At 39.8% G+C, this 27,333-nt stretch overlaps 2 protein-coding genes across 3 annotated transcripts; both read right to left on the bottom strand.

Moving 5' to 3' along the window:
- LOC129775026 (striatin-interacting protein 1) lies at positions 1–27,241 on the bottom strand. Of its 2 annotated transcripts, none has more exons than XM_055779185.1 (10): positions 27,058–27,241; positions 26,059–26,181; positions 25,681–25,964; positions 25,442–25,617; positions 21,611–21,775; positions 21,367–21,545; positions 8,779–8,941; positions 8,506–8,714; positions 1,142–1,386; positions 1–1,073 (listed from the first exon to the last, which is right to left on the bottom strand). In XM_055779185.1, exons 1-10 carry the CDS (start codon positions 27,115–27,117, stop codon positions 158–160), a joined length of 2,520 nt encoding a protein of 839 aa, XP_055635160.1. In that variant the 5' UTR covers positions 27,118–27,241; the 3' UTR covers positions 1–157. The 2 variants fall into 2 exon arrangements, with proteins under 2 accessions (XP_055635160.1, XP_055635161.1); XM_055779186.1 differs by having other exon boundaries at positions 21,400–21,545; positions 27,058–27,240.
- On the bottom strand, positions 21,784–25,420 carry LOC129775027 (uncharacterized). The gene is made up of 2 exons (XM_055779187.1): positions 24,965–25,420; positions 21,784–24,910 (listed from the first exon to the last, which is right to left on the bottom strand). Exon 2 carries the CDS (start codon positions 24,235–24,237, stop codon positions 23,113–23,115), a length of 1,125 nt encoding a protein of 374 aa, XP_055635162.1. The 5' UTR covers positions 24,238–24,910; positions 24,965–25,420; the 3' UTR covers positions 21,784–23,112.
- Positions 27,242–27,333: the final 92 nt, after the last annotated feature.

Below are 27,333 nucleotides of genomic sequence, written 5' to 3'. Positions count from 1 at the left end.
TTCCATAATAATGTTTATTACATTTTTGTTAAATAGTTTACCTGCTAAGCTGAGCACGCTTGTCACTTTGTCGATACGTTCGAAACATCTTGTCATCCACTATGCTGTCCCTCCATGTTACGGTACTTACCCGGTTCGACGATCGATCGAGTCTAATCTATGTGAAGTCCTCATTGCAAATCAGCGAGTCCCAGTCGATGTTGTTATTGTAAACCTCCTGCTGCAGCCAAAGTTCATAGTTCTGCTTGAACTCTTCGCTCAGTTCAATTTCGTCCGACTTTCGCCCGTTCCCGCCATTTCCCCCATTGCTACCCCCGTTGACGGTATCATTCTCAACAGGGTCGTCAAATTCGCTGGCAATGAAATCCGGCGCATTCACCTGAAGGTATCGTCGATTGTTGAACCGATCCACACAGTTACGCAGTGCGCACTCCTCGGCCTGGAAGTCCCACGGTCTGGCGTCCAGATCGTTTCCGAATGCCCAATCGTCATTCAGTCGATGTCTCACTTTGGCGTAGATGGCGCTAATGGTTTTCATGTTCGATTTGCGCCACTGCCGGCCCAGATACTTGGTCTGCATTTTCAGCAGTTTGAGAACGTAAAGCTGCATCAGAGCGTGACGCACTTTGAGCGTACGTTTGAGAATCGGGGAAGATTTGAACACCACCAGCATCATGATGCGAGAGTGCTTCCATTTGGTCAGTTTGTTGAGAATGCGCAGCAAATTGATACACGAGAACACGTTGCGCCACGAGTATGGGGCTGAATCGCCAATGATAAGCGACTCGGACGTCATCTCGGGCTGCTCGCCGATCACACACGACGGAAAGTCCATCAACGGAATGACATTCTTCGAGCCGACGTAGCTCATGATGTTTTGGTTGAAGAATTTCAACACCAGCGGAATACAGTTGGCAAACACCAGATGCTGAGACATAAACTCGAACTGGTAGATGTGGTTGATCTTGAAGTGCTTCAGGTAAAGCAGTAAAATGGCGGAGACGGCCTTCACTGTGATCTCCTTGTGGCGGCTCACGTCGATGCCCAGCTTGGTGGACTGTGTCACCGTCATCCTGACGTGGGAAGGAGAGAAAGAGACAGTTTATAAATGGACGAATGTTGGTCACTGTATTGAACTTACGGCATGTCCTCTGGCAGTACGTCGGCCATTATGTTAATACTTTCAGTTTTGGCTTTCGAGGTTGGCGCTGCGGCGAGCAGTATCTTAAGTAGCGAGATCATGTATTGAGGAAGGTTGGGGAGTATTGCTTGATAGAGTATTTCGGTTGGTGTTTGCGTGATTTCCCCTTCGGAAGTGGAAATGGGATTGCGGGTGATGTCTTCCTCCTTTTTGATTTGTACGTCTGCCAGGCTGATGTACATGTGCTGTGTTCGTAACAATTAGGGATAAACAATATTGAATTAGAAAAACAATTATTTTCTGCTGATACATCCTTGGTCTCTCGTGGAAACGAATATGATCTTATGGCGGGTTTACATTAGGGAGATCTATAGCTATAGATGGATTTATTCCCGTGAAAATAAGTGTAAACGGGTGAGAATAAATATGATACACTTATTCGAGGTATATATAACTTGAATAAATTCAGCATATGTAAACGCTTGTGAATTGCTCACTGGTGAGAAATCACTAAAGTTGGATGCAGTTCTACTTTAGGTGAATAAATTCACCGAAAATATGAATATATTCATTATAGAAGTTCACGCTAGTGTAAACGGTTGATGCGATTTCTATAGATCTCATCATATTTCTTCACATGAATATATCACTAGGCTAAACCCACCCTTAGAGACTGGAAAAAAATTGGTTTATGATAAACTCAAATGTGAAGAAAAGTCTTGCGGGTTTTGCTGTGATAACTTTCAATGTAAGGGTTTTCACATTGAAATAATAATAATAAGATACGACATTCGCCGTTTTTTCGTCTTACTTTTTCATGAACCCGCATGAAGTTTCATGTGGATTTATCACCTCATTGGTATATCAATGATGAAATTCTCATTTTTGAGAAGTTGATCATATTAGTCAGTGTGAGTAATACTTTGGTCAAAATTTTGAGTTTTGGAAAGTTTAGTGTACAATGGGCGCCGATATTCGCTAACAATGGAACAATAAAACATTCGCTTACGACTTTCTCGGAAACGTTTGAAGCGTCAAAATTCATGCGAGTACAAAAATTCGACTTGTGAATTGAGCAGTTTCCTACTATTTGCAGCTTATTGGAAAGACGATAAAATTAGTTAAGTAGGTTCCGAACGCTCCAGGACGCTACTTGGCTACTACTAGATTGAAAGATTGTTGGCTACTATTAGATTGAAAACGAACATTTATCAGAAAAAACAGGAAGTGGGTTATATCTATGGTATAACCGCAAGGGTGACGTAGGACTATCGTTGATTTAGAGATCATTTGTTTGAAGTTGAATCTGAATTCATTCTGAATGAATGAATATTTGGGGGACTTCGAAAACGAGAGCGTTACGTTGGAGGCACAAGTTTTTATGCATCCAATATTGGATACGGAAATATCATACTGATGGGGAAGAATAATCTTCAGAAGCTATTCTGTTAATTGCGATTGATTGAAAAATCACAAAATCAAATGTATTTGGTCACAGTGTTACATGGATAGAAAACATTCAAATAAACTCTTTCACATGAATGTATTTTTAAATTCCCAGAGGAACTGGCAGATTATTTTCGGGATCTTTCTCGATGCTGAATGGCATCCAAACGGAAAGAATTCCGTGCGTGTATATGTGTGTGTAGCGGCTGCTTCGATGGTCACCTTCTCTTCTCCTGAAGGATCGGCTTTTCTGTGCGGAAATATCCTACTGATGGAGAAGAATAATCTTCAGAAGCTATTCTGTTAATTGCGATTGATTGAAAAATCACAAAATCAAATGTATTTGGTCACAGTGTTACATGGATAGAAAACATTGAGAGAAACTCTTTCACATGAATGTAATTTTAAATTCCCAGAGGAACTGGCAGATTATTTTCAGTAACGATTAGATATTTCCACATTTTCCTCGATACTGGAAGCCCACCAGTGGTTAATGCTAACTCGATAACCATCTGTTAATAGCACTTGATTGAAACATATTTGGTCACAGTGTTACATGGATAGAAAACATTCAAATAAACTCTTTCACGTGAATGTATTTTTAAATTCCCAGAGGAACTGGCAGATTATTTTCCGGATCTTTCTCGATGCTGAATGGCATCCAAACGGAAAAAATTCCGCGCGTGTATATGTGTGTGTGTGTGTGTGTAGCGGCTGCTTCGAGATCTTCCCGGGGAACCGTTCTGGCCTAAGGTGCACAAACAGGCTCTTGGTGACACCGTTCATTCGCACTTTCATGATAAACGAAGAGCTTCACCACAACAGCGGCAACATGCTCCAATCGCTGTTCAATTGGAACTGAGTAGATTTCCGAGCGGCGCTCGCTTATATACCGATTGGTGATTTCAATAGCCTGTTTTGAAAGCAATTTTAAGACTATTCAAACAAGTTTTTGGATCAGAAAGTAACAAGTATAGAACGCGTAGACATTTTATCTTTCGAATGAAGTGTTTATCATACCATTTCGTTCAGTTGTTTAGGAGCTATTAACGCTCAAAATCTCGGTCTCCGGCGTAACGCTTTCGTTTTCGAAACTTATATAGAAATGAAAGACGTAGTCCTACGTCAAAATTACGTTAGGGTGCCAATGAAACGGGTCATCTCTAATTTCAAAAAGTTACCTCAAAAAAAATGTTCACCGCCTCGAAAAAACACCCCATGCCAAATATCAGCTCAATTGGGGTTAAGGGAAGGTGGCACAAAGCGGTTAAAATTTGAGTTTTTTTAAAAACGGAAAAATCGAAAAAAAAATCAATCAGGAAATCGTGGTTTTCGAAAAAAAAAATTGATGCCATATGTCTTAACATTGCATGGGAGATTGTCGGCCAGGGGGGGAATAAAGGAAATCTGGAAAATCGAAATTTTTTTTTCGATGCCAAATGACTTTAAAATGCATGAAACGTCGAGATCTGGTGTCATCTCGAAAACAAATTTTTGGCCGAAAATCGACCTTTTGGGAGCCTGAGAAGCAATGAAGGTATGGAAAAAAAAATTAGTGGGTTATATCTATGATATAACCGCAAGGTTCACGTGGAACTACCTTAGCTTAGCAATCATTCGTTTGTATTGATTAAATTCTTGATTGAATGAAACAGTTTCCAAATTCAATTGAGTTCAATATATTTGCTCTGTGAGTGAAAAAAATGAACAAATGCCGTGTAAAGTCAATTCATTTATTGTGATTGATTGTTCTTCGTTACCAGTAATTTTAATGACGGACCTTTTACGTTTGGTATGATGACTAGAACAAAATATATGTACGGAAGAATTATCAAACGTTTGATGAACCAGCCTAAGGCTGAAAATCTTTCCAATAAAGACAAAAAAAAATTATCAAACGATTATTTTATTTTACATTTCCCTCTGAAGTTTACATCCCAAAAGTGTACATACTTCTCGAATCTCGAATTTGCTTGAAACTGGGAAGTTCATTCGCTTCTAGTGGCTGCACGATTTTCCCAGGTTCCTAAGTTTAGAAGATCATGTTAGGACAGACATATTCCACTCTGCACAAAGGCAATCGAGGACAAAAGTACTCGCAGTTTGCATTTATTTGCAGAGCCGATTTCCCCAGAAACCTCGGTTTTGAAGTCTGTGTTAGGGAAACACATTTCAATCGGAACAAAAATACCCCCGATTTGTATGAATTCGCAATGCCGATTTCCCCACGCTTCATGGATTTGAAGTCTGTGTTAGGGAAACACATTCCAGTCGGAACAAAAATACCCCCGACTTGCATGAATTTGAAATACCGATTTCTCCAGGCACCTTGGTTTAGAAATCTCTATTAGGGAACACATTTCGGTGGGAACAAAAGCTCCCCCTACTTTCGTGTGTTCTTTTTCTTCTTTTTGGCTTTAAGAGGGTTTAAACTTTTCAGTTCACTCGCCGCTAGGCTCTTTCGTGTGCTTGCAATGCCGATTTCGCTGCTTGGTTTTAAAGTCTGTGTTAGGGAACATTTTTCGATGAGAACAAAAGTCCCCCTACTTTCATGTATTTGCAATGCCGATTTCCCCAAGGCTGCTTGGTTTTGATGGCTGTGTTAGGGAAACCGTAAATCGGGCCAATCAAAACGATGCAGTTAGGGCGTTTAGATAACGCCTAATATTTTACAGTTATTCAATTGTTTATCTAATGAAAAACAACATTTTGTTAGTTGCGATAGATGCGTAGAAATATTCCCTATCAAGTGATGCAAACATCTCTCCTATCCAGTACGAAATGTTCGAGCTATAAGCATTCGAAATCTTTCATTTTTTCCTGCATGTTCTGTGTTTAGGTTTTCATTTTACCCTCCATATATTCCGGTTAGACGTAGTCCCACGTCAAAAAAATAATTATCGAATTTCAAATGTCTTACTCCGTCCTCCCCTACTATTTCCTTGGGTGATTTTTCAGTTCTCAAAAAGCTCAAATTTTGACGTCTGCGACATAAGTAAATGAAGTCCGATTGAACTAATTCACTCTAAACCGCGCGACGAATGACGTGAGATGACTTAAATCACTGAATTCCCTTAGACGAATGGCGTGATAATAGGTGAGATTTTAAGTCGTGTCATTTGTTATCGACTCGGGTGTCAAGTAGGAGCTCAAAAGTAAGGTGGCTTCCAAAATAATGTGATAAACTTCGCTATCTCACGTTGTTGGTGTCGTACCAACGGATAAATTTTCACACTTGGAATAATAGTATGTAAAGGAATATGCTCATTGGAAAAGAAAGCTACATAAAATGAGCTCTACTAAATTTAAGGTTTTATTCGCTTGGTATATTTCACTTGGGATATGTATCACTCATGGAATTTAAAACTTGAATGAGGAAAAATTTTGCGCTCGTATTTCAATTGTGCAGTATTTGCGCTCACCAATCAGCATCACTCCTGTAGTTGTGTTGGTTGTGTCTCGCTAGTTTCGTCGTTCTCATTCTGTCCACGCGAGGTTGTTGAGTGTTACATATTAGAACATGTTTTTCAAGCGTGCTTCTTACTTGCATCGGAAAATTACTGAAACATTTTACTCTCACAACTTCTAATTTTTATTGGGAAATCCGTTCGCTATCGCGAACACACGTCACTCGCCACGCGGAATAAAGAGGTATATTAACACTTTGACGTCCGGCGACACCACTGTGGTTACGTGCGCATAGTATTTCAGTGGCCGGCGACAGCACTTTAGTATCGTTTATATTCTGTTGCGGTTTTGTTTAAGTAACAATAACTTAACTTCAATTATATCTTTCGAAACTCATGTTTCTCCTTAATTAAATGCAGTTTCTTGCATTTCAATACTGTTTTTCGTATGTTTCTCAATGCTTTCACTAAAATAAAAACAGACCGATAAGTAACCATTTTTTCGATGATTACCCGCATGGACATATAGTGGGGGGAATATGAACAGGTTTGTAATATTGGGTTGGGGAAAAAGAAATGTCGTATATTGTCAATATATGGCAACACTTAAACATATCTTGTGTTGTACTTATCGCATCGGATCATACTATACGGCTATAAAGACGACAATTATGGTTTATAATGAAGTTGCCTTCTTAAGGTAGGTTTAAGGTTCCCGTGAACGTGAACGCGGACAAACACTTTTTGTTAATAATTCATCAGTCCATCTATAAAACGCGAGGAAAACATCTTGAAACGATAAGAATAAACATTTTCTACTTGAAAAACATGTTTAAACACAATTCATATTGATAAAAGTGGATTAATTTTATATTTCACAACGATTCTGAATTTCTGCCGTGGAATCGAGATGTTGGTGAACTCACCATAGTTCACCGACTTCGGTGAACGTGAACGTGAACGTGAAAACAGTGGTGAGTATAGACGTCAAAATATTTCCCCGTTCATGTTCACGTTCGAATGTCCCAAGACATTCTGAAAATTATTTCACCGTGAACTGTAAAAGGATATGTTTAGCAATTCTCAAGTGCTTAATTAACGAGTGGACTGTAATTTTTCACACTTAACATTTTTCGTTAATTTATACCACGGAACTTAATACGGAATCACGGAATCGCACATCATGATGGAAAATAACTTTCTTTTCTAGTTTCTAAACTATATTTCTCTAAAATTACATTTGAATATTTGATTGTTTAAAATTCACGTCTATACGCATCGGAAGCACAGTGAAGAATCTAAAAATGGCTACTGGCGAGAAACGGCAGCCGCACGAGACGAAGAGGAAATCGTCTCGTGCGGCTGCCGTTTCTCGCTTTCAAGTTGCTACTGCGTGCAGCGATGTGTTGATAAATTCAGCGGGGTGCGTTTGTTGATGCACTGAGATAAAATTATTCGCGGCGAACGGCTCGAACATCAAGTTTTCAATGAACATTTTGATATGGATGCAATTTAATTCAATCGGATGAGCGGGTTGAAAAACTTCGTTGATTTGTGAACAATTGTATATTTTATCCGAATTACTTTATTGAAGATTGATGTTTATTTACTTCACGTTTACTGCCGAACTTTTAATATCAACGTGAACGTGAACAAAATAATTCTATTCACCACGATTTTTGAGTTGATTGTACGCAATCTAGTTCACCGTGAAATGATCGTACTATTTCACCACCTGTTCTACAACTACAACCAGAATAAATTTGAACTCAATATCTAAAAAAACTGTGTTTTTTAAGTTAAAGTCCTTAATGAAAGATCCGTTATATCGATGGAAAGACATACGGAAAAAGTTATTCAATAAAAGCAAAGAAAAATATCAAATATTATTTCTCTTCACTTCTGATATAGCCACCCACTTTCCTTGTGGTACCCGCCATCAAAGGTTGCACACCTAGAGTATAAACCTCGTTGGCAAGTTTGTCCGAAAATCTGTGTAGTGTGCCGAACCGTTTTACCAGCCTTTATAAGCTGCCTCTTTTTAACTGCCCTACATTTGTCTATTGAGCAGAATTGGGGCTGTTGGACGAAATTGATTTTTTTTCGTTTTTCAAGAATCCACCAGATTATCACGATACCACTGAACAACATCTCGGCTATAGTTTCAACACGCCAAATCAAGTTAAAACTTCAAAGGTAATTTGTATGCTTCAAAGAAGAGCAGCGCACGCATTTTTCTTTGCATAAGATTGAATCCATCGTCTTGTCTGTGACAAAAACTCTTGGTTTTCGCTCCACAGGTGCAAATCATGAACATACGAGCAAATTAAGCCGATCTCTTAGAAAAATCTAACAATTGGGCCTTCGAACTTATTTCTTCTGTTAAATTTTTATGATTTCTAAATACTATGCAATGCCAGACCGCTCGATGAGAGATGTCATTGAAATCAGTTTCATTAAAACATGAACGAAAAAATCCAGCGTAATGATCGTTACCCATTATACACATACCTTCTCCAACGTGTGGAAACCCTCCTGAATCGGTTGTGGCAGACCAGCGAGCGTCTTTTGGTCATCCTTCAGAATATACCCGATAAATTTGCCCCGTGAATTATTCAAAAAAATGTCAATATCCTTCCGGCGAATCTTCGGAGCCCAGGGTAACTTATTGCTTAGCTGCTCCTGCTGTTCCTGACTTTCCGCTGGCGGTGTCGTGTCATCTGGAATGGAAAGGTAAAATTTATACCGTTTTCAACTCGTTCAGTATAGTATCTCCCAACGTACTATTCTCATCGGTAGCATCCGCGCTCGATTCGCTGGCATTGTTAACCGGGTCCTCGTACTGGCGGAAGTACTCCGATAGCTCTTCCTCATTTTCCGTCGAAGGTGTCTCCATTTCGAGCCCAAGTTGCTCCTGTTCGTCTAGCGAGCTTTGTTTGATGAGACTCTACAGGAAGCCCAACGATGACGACGACGACGACGATGACAATGGCAATGGTTTTCATGAAATCCGAAAATAATTAGTAACGCACTTGGACTTGGATTCCGTTTTCAGGAGATTATGATATGGTGGTTACATAGAACAATAATATATCGGTATGTTCTTATGGTATATACATGTTTATGAACAGTAATAATTACATTGAATGCAGTTGAGAATGATTACAGACAACAAGTCTTTACTCTAAATAGGTGGTATCCAATACAAGCATTAACTATTTTATTTGTTTGATGCGATGTGCAACATTCATATTATTTGTAGCCTATGTGATAAAGTTTACTCTGTACAAGTTTTGTAGCATATGAGCGTTTTTTTAAACTTGAATTATTGTTTTCTACTGAATGAGTGTTTGGCGCCATTATGATACTTGAGGTGTTGTTGTGCAATAGTTCCAAACGAGTTCAATAAATTCCTATCACCTCAAACCCTACTCCCCCTTATGAAAAGTTCTTCAAACACCAGGCTATTATATATATATATATATATATATATATATATATATATGTTACGTGTAAAGTTGAATACCACTCAGAGTGCGTTCGCAAAACTAGGGCATGAAGGGCTGAGTGTTGGGAGACTATCCTCCGATTTTAGTAGTTCACTGCTAGTAGCACCGAGTCCCTAGTAACCGTTATGTACTAGGATAAACAGACGTGATACAATTTTCATTCTTTGTCCAGACTTTGACCAGAATGCAAGTGTTTTATTTCCACTCACAAGTGATTATAGGCCCAGAATGACATAGGCCTGAAAGTTCCGAAAAGTCATACGAGAATATCAAAGTTAATTCGAAGTCATGATTCCAAGAGATAACAAGGTCTAGAGCAGCGGTGTTGGAAACAATACTAGTGGAAGATAGGCATAAAAAAGATTACCTTGCATATTTAAAAACTTTTCTCAATTTCTGGTCTATTTCATAAAAAACTACTACCGTTATTTTATAGAACTGTATATTAACTACACCCGACAAATAAATTAGAGGCACAGAATGCGAAGTCGGAAATTTTAAGTGATTTTTGATATGCTGTAACTTCGTGAAAATTCAAACGCATATCGATGGGCATCATTTTGAAGCTACAACTTCCAGGTATTATAATATTCTACGTACCTATTTTTATCTTGGTGTGTGTAGGTGCACTGGGCAACAATATCGGGAAGAAATGAAACATAGATTTTTCTTTGTTTTTTCAAGAATATTCTGGACTAACACAGTTTTTTGCTAACCAACTCAACAGCAAATACGATTAACCTTATCAACCAGTTTTTATTTGGTTCCAACACCGTTCCTGTAGGACCTTCCCACACCGAGATATTTCAGTTTGAATGAAAAATTACCCCTTCGTCTTTGATGATGAATAATTCAATAAACAACCATCGCACCGCAAATCGAAAGGTTTTGCGAAACTCCAATAAATTCTGCACAAAAATAATTTGATACTTTAACGAAAAAAAAATTATTTAAATTTGTTGCATCGATTTAAAAAAAGTGCCAAAAACTGGATTTTTATAATGCTTAACAAAATCCACTAATTCTGTACATATCGCAGTAAGTTCTAATGTTTGCAGGCAAATTTTTGGAATAGTATATTCCCTAAACATCAGTGAACGTTTCATATTTATACGTTCAGCCGTACGTTTTCAAAGTTTGGAGTAAATAAGAGGAGCATTTATTTATGAGTTTGTGGGTGAAGAGTGCGTGTATGTGTGGAAATGCGTTTGAATATGTGTGAGTATCATCACTCCTTACAATATTTGTATCTAAAAACGCATGAAAACGAAAGTTATGAACCGTTCGTTCTGAGAGTCGCGTAGGATTTTGTGCTTCTGATACGATTAAATGCTCCTCTAATTTATTCCATAATTTGGCTAGAAAAAACGGCTGAACGTATAAATATGAAACGTTCACAGATGTTTAGGGAATACACTATTCTGAAAATTTGCCTGCGAACAACTTACTGCGATATTTGCAGAATTACAGTGAATTTTGTAAAGCATTATAAAAATCCTGCTTTTGGCCCTTTTTTTAAATCGATGCAACAAATTTTAATATTTTTTTTTCGTTAAAGTATCAAATTATCCTTGTGCAGAATTTATTAGAGTTTTCAAAACTGCCTTTCGATTTGCGGTGCGATGGTTATTTATTGAATTACTAGTTGACCCGGCAAACTTCGTCCCGCCCAAAATTTGTTTTTTGTTATCAATATCTTCAAACATTCACGTTTTTTTTACTAAACGCTAGTTCATGAGTCCAATCGCAGAACTGTTCATTGATTGATCTTCTAATCGACCCCGTTGAATTTATCTTTTACTAAAAAAATCCTAGTACTTCTACCAAAACTCATCATTATAATATCAGATTATTTTCAGACACAATTCTCGTTCAAGATTTTTCAACCAATTGCAAATAACATGTTTCTCCGTTACATGGAATAAATGTTTGATACTAAAAATACGATATACAGACCTTTCCCCTCTTCTCCCCTTAGAGAGAGGGAAGGAGTGTCTATTCACCATAGAAACGTTTCGTGCCCCCGAAATCTTCACATGCCAAATTTGGCTCCATTTGCTTGATTAGTTTTCGAGTTATGCAGAAATTTGTTGTTCATTTGTATGACAGCCCACCCCAAGAGGCTTCCCACCCTCTCGTGTCGAACCACCATAGAAACAATTATTGCATCCTAAAACCTCTACATGCCAAATTTGGTTTCGTTTGCTTGATTAGTTCTCGAGTTATGCAGAAATTTGTGTTCCATTTGTATGAGAGACTCCCTCTAGAGAGAGGAGAACCACCTTAGAAATGTTTCTTCCCCATAAAACAACCACATGCCAAATTTAGTTCCGTTTGCTTGATTAGTTCTTGAATTATGCCCCATCAGAGAGACGTGAGGAGTGTCTATTCGCCATAGAAACGTTTTGTGTCCCCTAAAACCTTCGCATGCCAAATTTGATATTTTCTTTAGTTTTCGAGTCTTGCAGAAATTGGTTTTTCATTTGTATGGCAGGTCATCCTTAGATTTTTTTTCCCTTGTTGGGGTGTGAACCACTGCGTCCATTAGTTTGAGCTATTGTGGTATGCCCCACTACGCTTCAAGCTTATCTACTGCTTATTGATGAAGAAGTAGACTGAAAGCTATAGCTTAGTTTGAGCTATTGTGGTATGCCCCACTACGCTTCAAGCTTATCTACTGCTTATTGATGAAGAAGTAGACTGAAAGCTATAGCGATATAGGTGCCAATCAGGAATAATCTGTTAGATAAAATTTATAGTCCTGATCGGCGACACAGACCAAACTTCCTTGGGCTCCAGAATAGCCTTATCAAGGTGTTGAAGTCTGCGTCTTGTTAGTGCTACGCATTTGCAGAGCAAATGTTCCGAGGTTTCGCTTTCGGCATTACAAAAGCGACAAATATCATCTTGCACTAAACCTATGTTTTTGAGATGGTATTTACTCGGACAGTGTCCTGTTATAAGACCAGTGAATGTGCTGAAGTCTTTCTTATTAAGACTCAGCAATTGTTGAGTAATTTTAATACTCGGCGTGATACGGCGTAATACAGCCATCCAGTTGGCCATTACTTCCCGGTCTTCCCATTTCTTCAGCTCACTCTTCAACACACATTCAGAAATTCCACAGAATGGTTCTGGACCAGTGAAGGGTGAGCTTGAGCCGCGTCTTGCGAGTTCATCTGCTTGTTCATTTCCCTCTATACCGCAATGGCCAGGAATCCAGTATAGTTGTACCGAACTTCTCTGACACAGTTGTCGTAAGAGGCAAATGCATTCCCAGACAATTTTTGAATAGCACTTGAAAGCATTGAGGGCTTTAAGTGCTGCTTGACTGTCTGAGAAGATGCAAATGTTAGCATGTCTATAATTTCTTTCAAGGCAGACATTTATACATTCTATGCAGCTACTTCTGCCTGGAAAACTGTTGGCCAGTTCCCCATAGCTACAGAAATTTTTATTCTGGGACCATACACTCCAGCACCTGTTCTGTTACCCATTTTCGACCCATCGGTATAGAACAGGATTGAACCATTACGAACATCGGGACCACCCTCATCCCATACTGAACGGGAAAGTTCGATCACTCTGTATGGAATGTCATAATTGGTCCTTGGTTCCATCCAATCGCTGTTCATCTCTGAGGTTGGTCCAAGATTCAGGATGCTCAAGTGACCAGTTTTGTTCCCGTCTAATATTTTTTATATCTTTTTAGCTTTAGAGCGCTTCTATTAGCCTCCAGCTGAACATGTTGACCCAAAGGTAACAAGTGAAGGATAGCCTCCAATGCCTTTGAGGGTGTGCTTCGCATTGCTCCTGTTACAGCGACGCATGCCAGTCGTTGGAGTTTGTTTAGCTTTTTTGTAGCTACAGTCTCCTTAGTCTTTGACCACCATACTAATGAGGCATAGGTTATCCTAGGCCGCACAATTGCTGTATAGACCCACATAACCATTTTTGGTTTAAGGCCCCATGTTCTGCCTATCATTTTAGAACATGTCCATAGGGCAATGTTGGCCTTACTGATAATTGCATCTAAGTGTGCGTTCCAGTTTAGTTTAGCGTCTAGGATTACGCCTAGATATTTCACTGAAACGCTGAATTTTATTTCCTCTCCTTCAAGATTTAGAGTCTGCAGATGCAGTTTCTTCATTTTGGTGAAAGGAACAATTGTTGTTTTTGAGGGATTTATGCTCAGACCTTCTTTGATACACCATGACTGTGTAAGGTTTAAGGCCATCTGCATCCTGCTCGATATCACATCGTCGAATTTGCCACGTACCATTATGACTAAATCATCAGCAAAACTCACGGTTTCGAAACCATTCGCCTCCAAACTAATCAGAAGGTCGTCAACCACCAGTGACCAAAGTAGAGGTGATAGAACCCCTCCTTGTGGGCAACCTTTCGTTGCAATCACAGATGTCGACGACCCACCCAGCTCCGAGGTGATTTGTCTATTTGTGAGCATGCCTTTGATCCATTCGACTATGCAGTCATCGAAATGTCTTCTTCTCATAGCCTGTGCCATTGATACATAAGAAGCATTGTCGAAAGCCCCTTCGATATCAAGAAACGCACATAATGCAGTTTCTTTTGACGAAAGAGATTTTTCAATTTTAGTCACAAGTGTGTGTAACGCTGTGACTGTGGATTTGCCTGATTGATAGGCAAACTGGAATTTAGATAAAGGGCATTTGGGCATGAATACAGACTTTATGTATTCATATAATACTTTTTCCATAGTTTTCAGCAGTATTGATGATAAATTAATTGGTCTGAATGATTTTGGGAGTGATTTATCACGTTTCCCAGCTTTTGGAATGAAGACCACTTTAACGAGTCTCCATGTGGAAGGAATGTGCTCTAGTATCAGACTTGCCTTAAAAATCTCGATTAGAGATGGAATCAGCTTAGATTCTCCTTTTTGAATCAGGGCTGGAAAAATTCCATCTGCACCTGCGGATTTGTATGGTTGAAAGGATCTCACCACGCTTTCTACTCTGGCCTTCGTGAAAACCATTCCAGCAACTATCTTTGCGACATACTTTGCACTTTGAGAATACCTTCGAGAGCATTTCATGTCGCGGTTATAGCTAGGACTGGTATCAGAATGAACCGATGTAGATCCCGGGAAGTGAGTTTTCATCAGTAAGTCTAATACTTCTGAGGGAGATTTTGTGAACGAACCGTCGTCCTTTTTGAGGGAACCTAGCCCGTTCGAGTGGTCTTTTGCAAGAGTCTTGCTTAGTCTTGCAACGATTGGGGTACTTTCAATGCTTTCGCAGTTATTTACCCAAGATTTTCGTTTAGATCGTCTTAGTTCTCTGTTATATTCGGTTAGGGCGCTCCTATATTGAGACCAATCCGAATTAATTTTAGCTCTGTTGAACAGCTTCCGCGCTGTTTTACGTAGCCGCTCGAGCCTTTTGTTCCACCATGGAACGTTTCTTGTCGAAGAAACTCTCTTAAGTGGACAATTACTGTTGTAGACTGAAACTATCGTATCATTTAATTCTTTTGAAGTTGACTCGAGCTGTTGAATCGACCTTATTCTTGTGTTAAGAGTTTCTGACTCGAGTTCAAGTGAATATCGTTCCCAGTTGGTTTTTCTTAGATCACGATATTCTCTCTGTACTGTCAAGCCACCATCCCATTCGAAGATAATGTGTCTGTGATCAGACAAAGACGCCTCTTCCGAAACGTGCCAGTTGTGTATTTTCGAAGAAATTACCGGACTGCACAGTGTTAGGTCCAGGACTTATTGTCTGATAGCGTTTATAAACGTTGGTTCATTGCCTATATTGGCAATGTCAATGTTGTTTGAAGAGAGAAATTCTAAAAGACAGTCACCTCGACTGTTTATGTCAGTACTACCCCACAAAGTGTGATGAGCGTTGGCATCACAACCGATGATGAAGTCTTTTTTGATTTCTCTGCAATAATTTACGAACGCCGCAACCTCTTGGGGAGGTGCCTCAGGTACGTCACCAGGGAAATAAGCCGACGCAATTATTATGTCGGATCTTCCCTTGGCGGTTGGTATCTCAACTCTGATCGCGACGATGTCCCTTTGAATGAACTCTGTTATAGGAAAGCAATTAATATTTGCTTTTACTAGAACAGCAGTTCTTGGGGAGTCATGCTTGTCGTCGTAGAATAACTTGCATGAACCAGTATGAATACCAAGTATTCTTCCTTTGTGGACCCAAGGCTCTTGAATTAAAGCTAAATCCATAGCGTCTTCAATAAACCTCCTAGACAGCACGCTAGACGCTGCTTTAGCGTGATGGAGATTTGTTTGCAGAACCTTAGTGTTCTGCGTTATTTTCGACCGCTCGTTTTGTTCATTTGGATGTGGATTATTCATAGAAGTCCCACGAGTCTCGTGGTAAAGAAGGTCCACTGCATCAGTGACCGGCTTAATGCAGCAAGGGCAGACGATACTGTGGAGGGTGCCCTGGTGCTCCACAGGCTCCGTTAACGGCAAGGTTTGGAACCCCCCCTACCATTCATCCCTCGGCACGGGTCGCTTCACACCTTGGTTTAGGGGTTATCCATTACTTCCTTTCCATAATAACCATGGATAACAGCTATTACAACCATCCTCCTTTTCTGGGGCTTTGGACCCACTGCTCTGGTTTCTCAATAATTTCAGGTTATTATTCGGACATGCAATTATTGAGATCCGTCATTCGCAGGCGGAGTTCCATCCTTAGATAGGGGGTGGAGTGCCTAATCACCGTGAAAACATTTATTGCGCCCTAAAACCCCCATATACTTAATTTGGTTTCGTTTGGTTTTCGTTTCGTTTGAATTTGTGTTTCAATTGTATGGCAGCCCCCCCTTAGAGAGGGGGTGGAATTTCTAACCACCATAGAAACATTTATTGTACCCTAAAACCTCCATATGCCAAATTTGGTTTCATTTGCTTGACCCATTCTCGAGTAATGCAGAAATTTCTGTTTCATTTGTATGGCATTTGTATGGATTAATTCTCGAGTAATGTAGAAAGTTGTGTTTCATTTGTATGGCAGCCCCCCCCCTTAGAGAGGGGGGAGGAGTATCTAATCACCGTAAAAACATTTATTGTACCCTAAAACCTTAACATGCCAAATTTGGTTTCGTTTGCTTGAGTAATTCTCGAGTAATGCAGAAATTTGTGTTTCATTTGTATGGCAGCCCCCTCCTAAGAAAGGGGGAAGAGTATCTAACCACCATAGAATCATTCATTGCACCCTAAAACCTCAAGATGCCTAATTTGCATTTTCTTGATTAATTCTAGAGTAATGTAGAAATTTGTGTTTCATTTGTATGACAGCCCCCCCTTAGAGAGGGGGAGGGGTCTCAAACTATCATAAAAACCTTCCCCGACCCCAAAAACCGCTAAATACCAATTTTCATGTCGATCGGTTCAGTAGTTTCCGAGTCCACAAGAATCAGACAGACAGAAATCCATTTTTATATATATCAGGGAACGAAATCTTCGAAGGTGAAAAATGAGAACCAACTCCACTCTCAGCAGCTTCGCTTCGACTAGAATTGCTTCGGCTGTCGCCGCTAACAAAAAGTGACTTGACTAGAAAATTAATTGACTAGCGTTGACTAGCGAGGTTGACTGGTGAACTAGGCCAGCCGTGGTTATTTTAACTGACTCGACTAATGAATACAAATTTGCCTCTTCATTCGACTGACTTCAATTCACTCTTCCATTTCCCCCTGACACTAATTCATACCCGCGTACGCAATCTTATTTTTACGTCCATATAAAGAAAAACGAAAACATGATTTCTGATACAAAAAAGAAGTTACCCCATCAATGGACGGTTTATTGTTTACCCATCGTGAACTCAAACCAACGAACTTAGACATTTATCAAGTCCTCGCGTTAGTATTAGGCGTGCAAAATAGCGCACACACACTGCACGTTATTTTATACGTGTGAGTAATTTTCGTGTACGATACAAAAGAATCTAGCTCACCTGTAGCGTATGTCAAACCATATTGAACTCAAACATCGATGCATGCACATGTACATGGGAGAGAAAAGAGAGGAATGAATTCGTTTTGGGGGGAGTCACTTCAAAATGCAATGAGGACAATTTGACTGGGAAGAATGAAATGATATAGTCGAGTCGGTAGAGGGAGATAGCGACTAAACGCCCGACTGACTGTTCAGTCGTTTTGGCGGAGAATCCGCGTGAAGAAGCCAAAAGTCATTACTAACTGACTATGGATATAGTCAGTTAGTCAGCTGACTATCCTCAGTTGATTATGACTATGCAGAGCCCTGATATATATATAGATAGATAGATAGATAGATTCATCATCAAACACGAAGGTAATTTTTCATTCAAACTGAAATATCTCTGTGTGGGAAGGTCCTACAAGAACTTTCTAGGAACCAAATGAAATTTGGTTGATAAGGTCAATTGGATTTGCTGTTGAGTTGGTTAGCAAAAAATTGTGTTATTCCAGAATATTCTTGAAAAAACAAAAAAAAATCATTTTTCATTTTTTCCTGATATTCTTGCCCACTACACACTGAGTGAGGAGCGCGAACGATCCGCGAAGCAATTTGAGTAGATTGTCAAATTAATGCTAAGCATCAACACATACCGTTGATTGCTGGCTGTCTAGAGCACTGAAACTGAAATACTGAATACTTCTGAAATATCTATGTAGTTTTTCAGTGTCTCCTAGCAAATTTACATCTCCAACGCAGAACGAAACATCTCAGTAGACGCAGAACGCAAACAGAAAACCCGAACCGAACCTATTATGTGGTGGCTGTGGAGGCGAAAGCAATATCATCGAAACAAAACTTCAACTTCAGTTTTTCACCGAAGAACACAGCTCCTCAACGTTGGCCAATACCTTACGTCACTTAAAATCCGAAAACAATGAAATCACGAAAGTTGAATGATCGATTGAAAAAATCACAAATCAGTCATCCAAGCAGCAAGGGTTTCCAAATAGTATTTCTCAAGGCCGGGTTGTAATAATAAATTTATCTTTTTCAAGACTAAACGAATAAATAAGAAATAAACTAAGAAAGCTTAAACCCTCTACAATTCAAAACAACATCATTACACTAATAAATCCAAACACACTTCTGAATTCACATATTTTTTAAAGTAACTCCCGCCCCGAAAAAGAACGATGGGTTTGTGTTGTTTTGAACACGCAGCTGAAAATGATTGAATCATGATTCATTCATCTTCTCGCGAGAACAATACACGTAACGCATATCGCAGCATTTTTCCCGTACTACATGCAGTGAGGTTCCAGGCGATTATATATTTGTAACACACTACCGTTATCTATTTGATAACGCATGACGCATAAAATCAACAATTCGTACAACATCCACGGTTTCCAAATCGACGACGTACCTCCTAATTAATATTTCTATTCTTCTTTGTTTTCGCTCTACACTATGTTTGATTCTTGCATATTCTGAAGATGCATTCTGTGGCGAATTGTTCAACGCAGTAGTAAAATAGATACAGAGATTGGCCAGGGCGAGCACAATATTTAGAGATCTTTGGCTGTCAAGCAACGACATGCATCGAAAAATCTTTACTAAGATAGACTAAATATTCAAGTAATCATATTTAGAGATTTTTGTGATTTCATTAGTTCGCTTTCGAGGCAGTTTGGAGATATTGAAACTAGTTTGTGGGCCAATTAGTAAACAGCATTACTCATACACCTTTTAACTTTCGAATGAAGTAACTGACATACCACTTTGTTCAACTGACAAAAGGTGTTAATGTTCCAAGCATTGCACCTCAAACGTAACGCTCTTGGTCCAAAAATTTCAAACTTACAGCCCGGAACAGTTTCAAATATGATGTGATGCAAAATACAGAAGCACTCTTCACCAGACGGCATGCAAATCGACGCGATGCCCCCACCGAACAAAATTGCATAATACAGTACGATATCTGTCCTACATTCTTCCTTAGAATCGAACCAAACCATTGTGTGTGATACAGCATTGAGAAAGACTGCTGTTTGATAGCTGGAGCGAGACCACTTGGATGATGATGATGATTATGATGTTTTGAAGTATAGAGCCTTTTAAATTCATCAGTTCATTCGCCTCTAGTCTTGAAAAAGACTAATTTGGAAAACTCAACTAAACACTCGGCCTTGCTTATTCGAAAGACTCGTTGCCGTCTGGTCGTTAGCTAGATGACTGATGAATTTTGAAATCGAGAATGGCTTGTTTATACTCAATGAATAGAATATTATCTCTATCCACATTGTCCGTTTAGCCCTAATGATCGGATTAAATGTATTTTTTAGATATTTAATCTACTGAAACCACTTAACTAGACAACTAACTAATGTGTGGATGTGTAATGTGTTAAACTTCGTTGCTCTTATCTCATGTTTCCTATATGATTTCTTAAGTTTTCGTGATTGTTACACATATAAAATTAAGGTTGAGTATAGCTGGACTAAGGGGTATCATCGGAGAGCTATGCATCATGATACTAGGACAAAGCAAGTTACAAATTTTTAGTGTGTGACCAATTTTTCTTTATCCTCATTTTTCTATCAGGTTATAGGATTCGGGTGAACGGCATCAGGAATATTCAGAGTTTTGGCTTGATTCGAACTATAGAACAGTATCATAGTGGCGCACTAACGTTGGCTGGCATGTCGAAAAGTGTTTTTGTTATAAGGCTGGTGTAATATTTAATCTACGATTGTTTTCTGGTGAGAGAAAGAGAAGATCGGTTCGGGATTATTCAAAAGTTCTAGTTGGAAATGTCCACTATACAGGAATGCATCAGCAGTATGATGGCTGTGAGGCCATTTTGGTAGCGATAGTAGTAGTCATTGTTATAGTATTATTAGAAATAATACATAGTAACCAACAGTGAACAGCAAACACAACTGAACAAAAAGCTGTTTCTTTTTCATCTAAACTTAAAAACCAATGACAGCAACAGAACATCAACGGAAACCGATTATGAGTGAAACATGGGAGAAGAGATAAAGAGAGCTTGGTGATGAAACTTTATCATGATTCCAAAAAATTCACATTCACTGAAAGGATGATCATCGATAGCTAATGATACGCGATAGCTGTGAACATAATGTGATGTTTGCCTGAAGATGCAATCGATAACTGCAACAATACTACATTGGCAAGGCAGTAAAAGCTAGAGAGATAGAGCGAGCTAATAGAACATTCCACTGGGCTTGCAATTACACTACTTGAGATACGAACGGTGATGAATGTGTTGGGAAAGTGCAAATGCGCAGAAACAGTAATTATGTACACAATTACAGGCAAGCAATATTTCCAATTTATACGGCTACAAACAAGGTAAAGCATATCTGGCTTTATGCGCCCATTCATCATCGATTCGTCCCTTGCGGGACGCATTACTGTTTAAAAAAAGGTAGCAAAAAGGCTCTCCTGAGTGTGATGGGTAAAAAAGACAAGACAAATCAAAACTTGAGAACAAAATTAATTACGACGGTGTGTAAAAAAACGGAATGATTTTACTGAGAAGCATAAGGCAGAGATTGGTTCGCTGTCGCTGTTGTTTTCTGTTATTTTTTTTCGGTTCTGTCTCGGTGGAAGATGTTTTTGCATTGTTCGCGCGTCACTTCCGACCGTTGCCTATTTTACGTTTTCTGATTTTTGGTTTTTGGAAAAAGAAACTTGAAATGATTGATCAAAATTGTAGGAGTCATAAAAAACGTGTGAGCGAGATTGATTTTTGTTGTTTAAGTTGTTCGAAAATAAAAATTTGAAAAGAATAAATCAATTTGCAATATTGAAAAGAGTAAGGGATTTGAAAAAGGAGGAAAAAAATAATACTCAAGAAAGCTTTACTACCTCTTGTAACTGACTAGTAGTGTTCGTACATACTCTTCGGAAGGGCTTGCTCCGCTTCGGATTCTGATTGTCCTCATTCGAGGGCGCCGTGATGGGTGGCGAGCTGGCTCGCATGATTTTAGAAATCTCGAGCGTGTCTTCCTTGCTCTGGGGAAGACCATGAGCGGTGCGGTATTGATCTGAGAAAAAAAATGTTTCCAATTCGTTTACAAGGAACTGAATTTTAGCATCATTCGTCACAAACCTTTAAGGTCTTTCAATGTATCCATTCCACCCAGAGATACAAGAGACACCTTCCACAGAAGCAAGAGCACCTTTTTCATGGGAAAATGCGGTGCTAAGCCACTGCAAAATTTTGTAATCATGCCCAGTAGCTTCACCGAGAGTAGCTCGTCACCGATGGGATAGGCTGTAACGAAAAGGGGAAAAATTAATTAAGGAAGTTATACTCTTCCAATGGAGGCAAACCATCTCTGGAATTAATGGCTAGAGTAATCGCGTCCGCATATTTTTTCCAGTCAATGTGTCTTGTGAGGTCATATGCCATGTTTATAGATTCAGAAGAATTGTAACCAATGGTGATGGAAATTTTGATTGGTAAGTGATCCGTTGGGGTTCTGGATTACATTCCACTTGCAATCTAACGATAGTGAATTCGAGCAAAGCAAGAGGTCAAGAGCACTTGGGTTAGCAGGAGGTTTAGGTACACGTGTTGTTTCCCCAGTATTCAAAACGGTCATATTGAAGCTGTTACAAAGGTCATATATCAACAGTGAACGATTGTCGTCGTACTGTTCCCCCCAGGCAGTTCCGTGATAGTTGAAGTCTCCCAAGATCAATCGTGGCTCAGGAAGGAGTGAGCACATGTCAACAAGTTGCTTGCGGCTAACCGCAGCTTTCGGAGGCCAATACAGAGGTCTTTGCCTCTGATGTTTGCATGACAAGCAACAGCTTCGATCCCTCCAATAGGTTGAAGGTTAATTTGAAAAAAATGAGTGGCACTTATTGATCCCCAATAGCACCCCAAGCGTATAATATCAAAATCGTGGAAAGATAGATCATCTCGCGAAGAAAGCCAAGTTTCGGACAGAGTAAAAACATCACAATTGAACTTATGAATTAAAAATTTGAATTTATCCAATTTAGGGATAAGACTACGACAATTCCACTGTAAAACGGTGATATCTCCGACCTCTCTATTTGTTTTAGACATCAAGAGAGATAATCATTGCTAGGAGGGGCCATGTTTGCATCAATTGTTGCAAAATTGTCTTTTATACTGGAAGCATTGAGATGACAATTGTTCTGATGGACTCGGAAATATTCAAACACTTGAAGATTTGATCCAAAAGGTCAGACAACTTTATAAATCCCGATTGGAAAGTTGAGCTGGACGGAAAAATAGGGACAGTTGGGGTTTTTGATGTCCCCTCGAGTGCAGGGTCGTTCGAAGGTGAACTATTTCCACGGAAACCAGGAGGAACCTGATTTTGCTTGTCCGCTGCACTCGATTTTTTAGGCAAGCTAACACCGGAGGGACTTGTCCTTGAACTTTGAGAGTGGTCACATTTTTGCGCCGGGGATTCCCTTGGAAAATAACCGTTGTGCCCCCGCTAGCTGTGTCCGCTTCTATTTCGTCAACTGGCAACGTAGCGAAAACATTATGTGTGTTGATTGGTTGTTGTTCTTGAGCCAGTGGAGGAGCGCCCTTCAAAATTTCCGCAAAAGTGCGCTTCGAGCGTTCCTTCAAAGAGCGCTTCTGTTTATCTCAGCGACTCTTGTAAGTTTCACAAGCTGAGAGCTCGTGTGGGAATCCCTCGCAATATGGACATTTATGCTTAGTCGCACTGTAGGATTTCCCCTCATGTTGCTCTCCGCAAGTGGCACAGCTGGTGGTGGAAATATTGGCATCCATTGATGCCACATCGAATGTTGGGCACATGTATAGGTGACCACCTTGCTCACGGATTCGACCACCGTTGTCATAAAATTGCTGAACATTTGCAAATTCGCTTCTTGCTGGAACATAATATGTTGCGCCCACTGAAGTTTTATGTTGGCGGGCAACTTTCCAACAAGCTCTTGAAGCAACACCGGGTTCGAAAGATGTGCTTGCTGCCCTGATGCGACAAGATGTTGTGTTAAATTCCGTACAGACATTCCTAAGTCGATCAGTATTTCCAGCTTTTCTGGTTTTGGAGCTGGAGTTTCGTGGACATTTTGGATCAAATTGTTTATTATAACTTCCGGGCGACCAAACAAGGTTCTAAGCGTCTCGATTACTTCCGGCGCAGATTCAGGTGAGAGCAAATAGTATCGCACAGATTTGAGAGCATTTCCCTTCAAGCAACGTTGCAAACGTGCGAGATTCTCCGCGTTGCTGAATCCGCAAGCAACCGAAGTATGACAGAAGCTACTGTAAAAAAATGCCCACTCCTCAGGATCACCTGAAAAGTCTGGTAAATCTCGGGGCATTACATGCCTAGCAGCCAGCTGCTCTGCTGAAGGTCTTCTGAAATTATACTCTTCAGGATACGTTGGTGAGATAGGCGATATTCCTGCAACTCCGCCGTAGTTCGAGCGCGCGAATGGATTATGCGTCTGCTCAAAAATCGGGCGGGACTCTGGCTGGCGTGGAGGTAGCGCATGTGGTACGCAATAATCAACATGCACTGGCTCTTTTCTTGCACGAAACGAATCAATCGTTCGTTGCATCTGTAACCGACATTCTCGCAATTCATCTTCCAACAAGATGACTGCGTCACCTATGGCTGGATTTACGTTCACATTTTCATCGAATAACCGTGTATCGTCAGCATCGGTTTTATTTTTCGTTATTCCTATGCCGTTATGCGGGATTGGATGAAACATCGAAGCACACGAAGGTTGCTTGGTGGATTTCTGCTTCGCGTTGGTGTGCTTGTCAACCCAGTCTTGGAACTGCCTTATGCGATCTCGAGATTCAATCTCGACGATACTTCTCTTCGTACTGTGGCTAGTAGCTTCATCAGCAAGCGACTGCTCCAACTCGTTTTTCTCCTGGGTATGCTTTTTCTGCAGCGCTAATTGTCTCGGTTCCAACTCCAACTGCTTCTGCTCCAATTCCTGCTGTTCGGCTAGGCTATGAGTAGCTTTTACTACACGTGTACCTAAACCTCCTGCTAACCAAAGTGCTCTTGACCTCTTGCAAATCTGCCTTCCGACTTGACGTAGTCGTTCGCATCGAAACTGGCATAGGCGGTGGTGAACAACGCGGACAAATCCAATCTTGCTTCGCTACAGTTGCATCGACTCTAGCACATCGGAAACACCACCATCGATCACATTTGTCGCATGCAACATCATTCGTTCCATCCGCTGTCTTACAAACAACACAAATACTCGTTTCCACCGGATGCGTCGGATAGAGATCTACTCGAGTCCATTGAGGTTGTTTATTCTTGATGTTTTGTTATTAAAACAACCGGGATTACTGTTCCTAATAGCAATACAATATTATTTCATATATTTTTAATTCAGTAGTCGTAAAGCGTATAACTTCAAGCTGGAAATCAAATTCGTTTAAGATTTGGTTATATATAAATAGTGGTATAATTACAATAACAGTGCGTATCAACCAATCTCGATCTCTAAATTCCGGCTTCCAATGAGTTTCTTTGAATCACAAACGACGTATACGTCGTTCAACGTCCGATAAGCCCCTCATATAACTTTAACGGGCAATAAATTTGGTTTAAACCTAAGATGTGCGGAAGATATTTTTAATTCCAATAACAATATCTAATAATACAAAAACAAGTGACTTTCTACAATAACATTTTGATAAAGAAATCAAAATCAAACCTTCTACAGTAAAAAAGCAGGTTTTGGGCAAATATTCGATTTTTAAAGTCATTTCCTTGAAAATGGAAATATAGAGAAAAATGATTTTTGAACATTGGAATTGTTTTCACACCAATAGTCAAGAATAAACTAATTTACACAATATTTCCTACAGCTTGGCCGCTAATGGTTGTCTTTAGCACAATCGCTTTGCATTTGTCATTCGTGGCAAAATCATTCAAAGGTAACTTACTTATCTCATTGGTAAAGTTGGCCACCAATTTGGAGCACTCTTCGTTTCCGCTCTCTTTCTCGGCTCGCATGACTTCGGTGATAATATACAGCACAGATAGAATAACCCTCAGATCGACGGAATCCGCCAACGAAACAGCGACCTTGCGAATGGCAATGCTAGCCGTTGACGAATTGCTGCAATTCAAATATATTTATCAATCATATTTCTAGTCCAAAATAACGATTCATTTGTCATACTCAATTTCCAGATTCAGCAATTCAACGAACGCCCCGAATACGCCTGCATCGTATAGAAGCATCACGTTGTTCCGAGCCAGGGTTTGCTGCTCTTGGTCGCACTGAACTTCGGCCCAACATCCTTGGGCCAGATAAAGAATGCATCGAGCAGCCTTCATGCGGAGGCTTTTCTTCGACATGTCCAACTGATCGAGCAATTTTAGTATAATTCCACGCTGCTCTTTAACCGTCAGCTTCTGCCAGCTGGGTGGCAGTTTGTAGTACTCCATTTGATCTTCGAAAGCCTATATCATATTGGAAAGAATGTACGATGAACCATCTCAACCTTTATGGACATAACCACCACTTCTTCCACCATTTAAACTTCATCGTCGTTACCTTTACATTGTGCTGGAACTCAGGCTGTTCGGTGTAGCTGTACAGCTCCGCGATCTCGTTGGCGTGCGTGTCCGCATCTGCGTAAATGAAATCTAAATCGGGAAACTCTAAACCACTGCTCCCCTGAAAAATATTGTTTGACACAGCGTTAGTTTCATTCTTATCGGTGCACAACACAGAGAAGTTAAACAAACATGTATAACAAGCGATCTTACACAAAACCTTATGTGGCTGGACAGAACTAAAAGAGAAACTGAAAGTAAAAATCTTGTCTCTACTCTAGATTCGAAAAACTGGAAAAAGAGAACGTAAAGATCTAGAAAAGAAAGGAAGGTAAACAGGTAACAGGTAATACAACTATAACGGTGAGTTACACGAAAATTGTTTGTACAAAATAAATCTTTTGCTGAAAAATAGTAGCAGTAGTTGTAGGAATAACAGTAGTAGCAGAAGAGGTACTCATCGCTTTCGCTCAGTGTCGATAGTTGGTCTTGGTTTTTGGTCAAAATTGCTCGTTTTTTTTCGCGTAATGTGGTAGTAGTTTGCGGTAGGTTTTATATATGTTTGTTTTAGCAACTCAAAAATGAGGAAGAGCGCGAAATTGCGGCAACGACGGAAGGGATGCTGCCTCGCCGTGTTCGCGCGGATTGTTTGGCTTAGTATTGGATGGTTGAATTCAGGTCACTTACATCAAACTAGTAAAATGGTAGCATAGTATTATTATCGTAAACTTAAAATAAAGAAAAATGTTTTGCAGCGGCTGAAAATGTAGAGCTTTTGTTGTATACATATATAAACACATCATGTTTTTTTTTTTTCCACCATATGACGAACGAATGTAAATATCAACAAATTGCACAAAACAATTAGAACTGTCAAATTCGGTCGATGAAGCGAGAGACAGCGGACGCAGAGTCGATTTTCCACATCTGTCTGCTTTCATGGAAGATCTGAATTCTAAATTTTCAGCCGCATTTCAAAACCGTATTGCATACTTACATCCAGCATATCATTCTCGAAAAAGTTATTAATCGTTAGCATGTCGCCCGTGCCTTCCATGGTGAATATTTTTGGCCCGTTCAGGGGCCTTTTTCAATGGTTTAAACTGATATTTTCAAGGAGCAAAAATTTTCCAACAGGCGAACTCCATTAATGACACTTTATTTTCTTTTTCGTGGGTGTTTCTTTTCGGAGATCTTCATCGAGAGCTCGCCCTTCGGAAACGGAGGCACAGTGGGACGAGTGAGAGGTACTAGTTTTTAGCGTCGGGGAAAC

Source organism: Toxorhynchites rutilus, chromosome 3, assembly GCF_029784135.1.
Source record: "Toxorhynchites rutilus septentrionalis strain SRP chromosome 3, ASM2978413v1, whole genome shotgun sequence".
NCBI lineage: Eukaryota > Metazoa > Arthropoda > Insecta > Diptera > Culicidae > Toxorhynchites > Toxorhynchites rutilus.
This window is presented reverse-complemented; position numbering and strand designations above follow the sequence as displayed.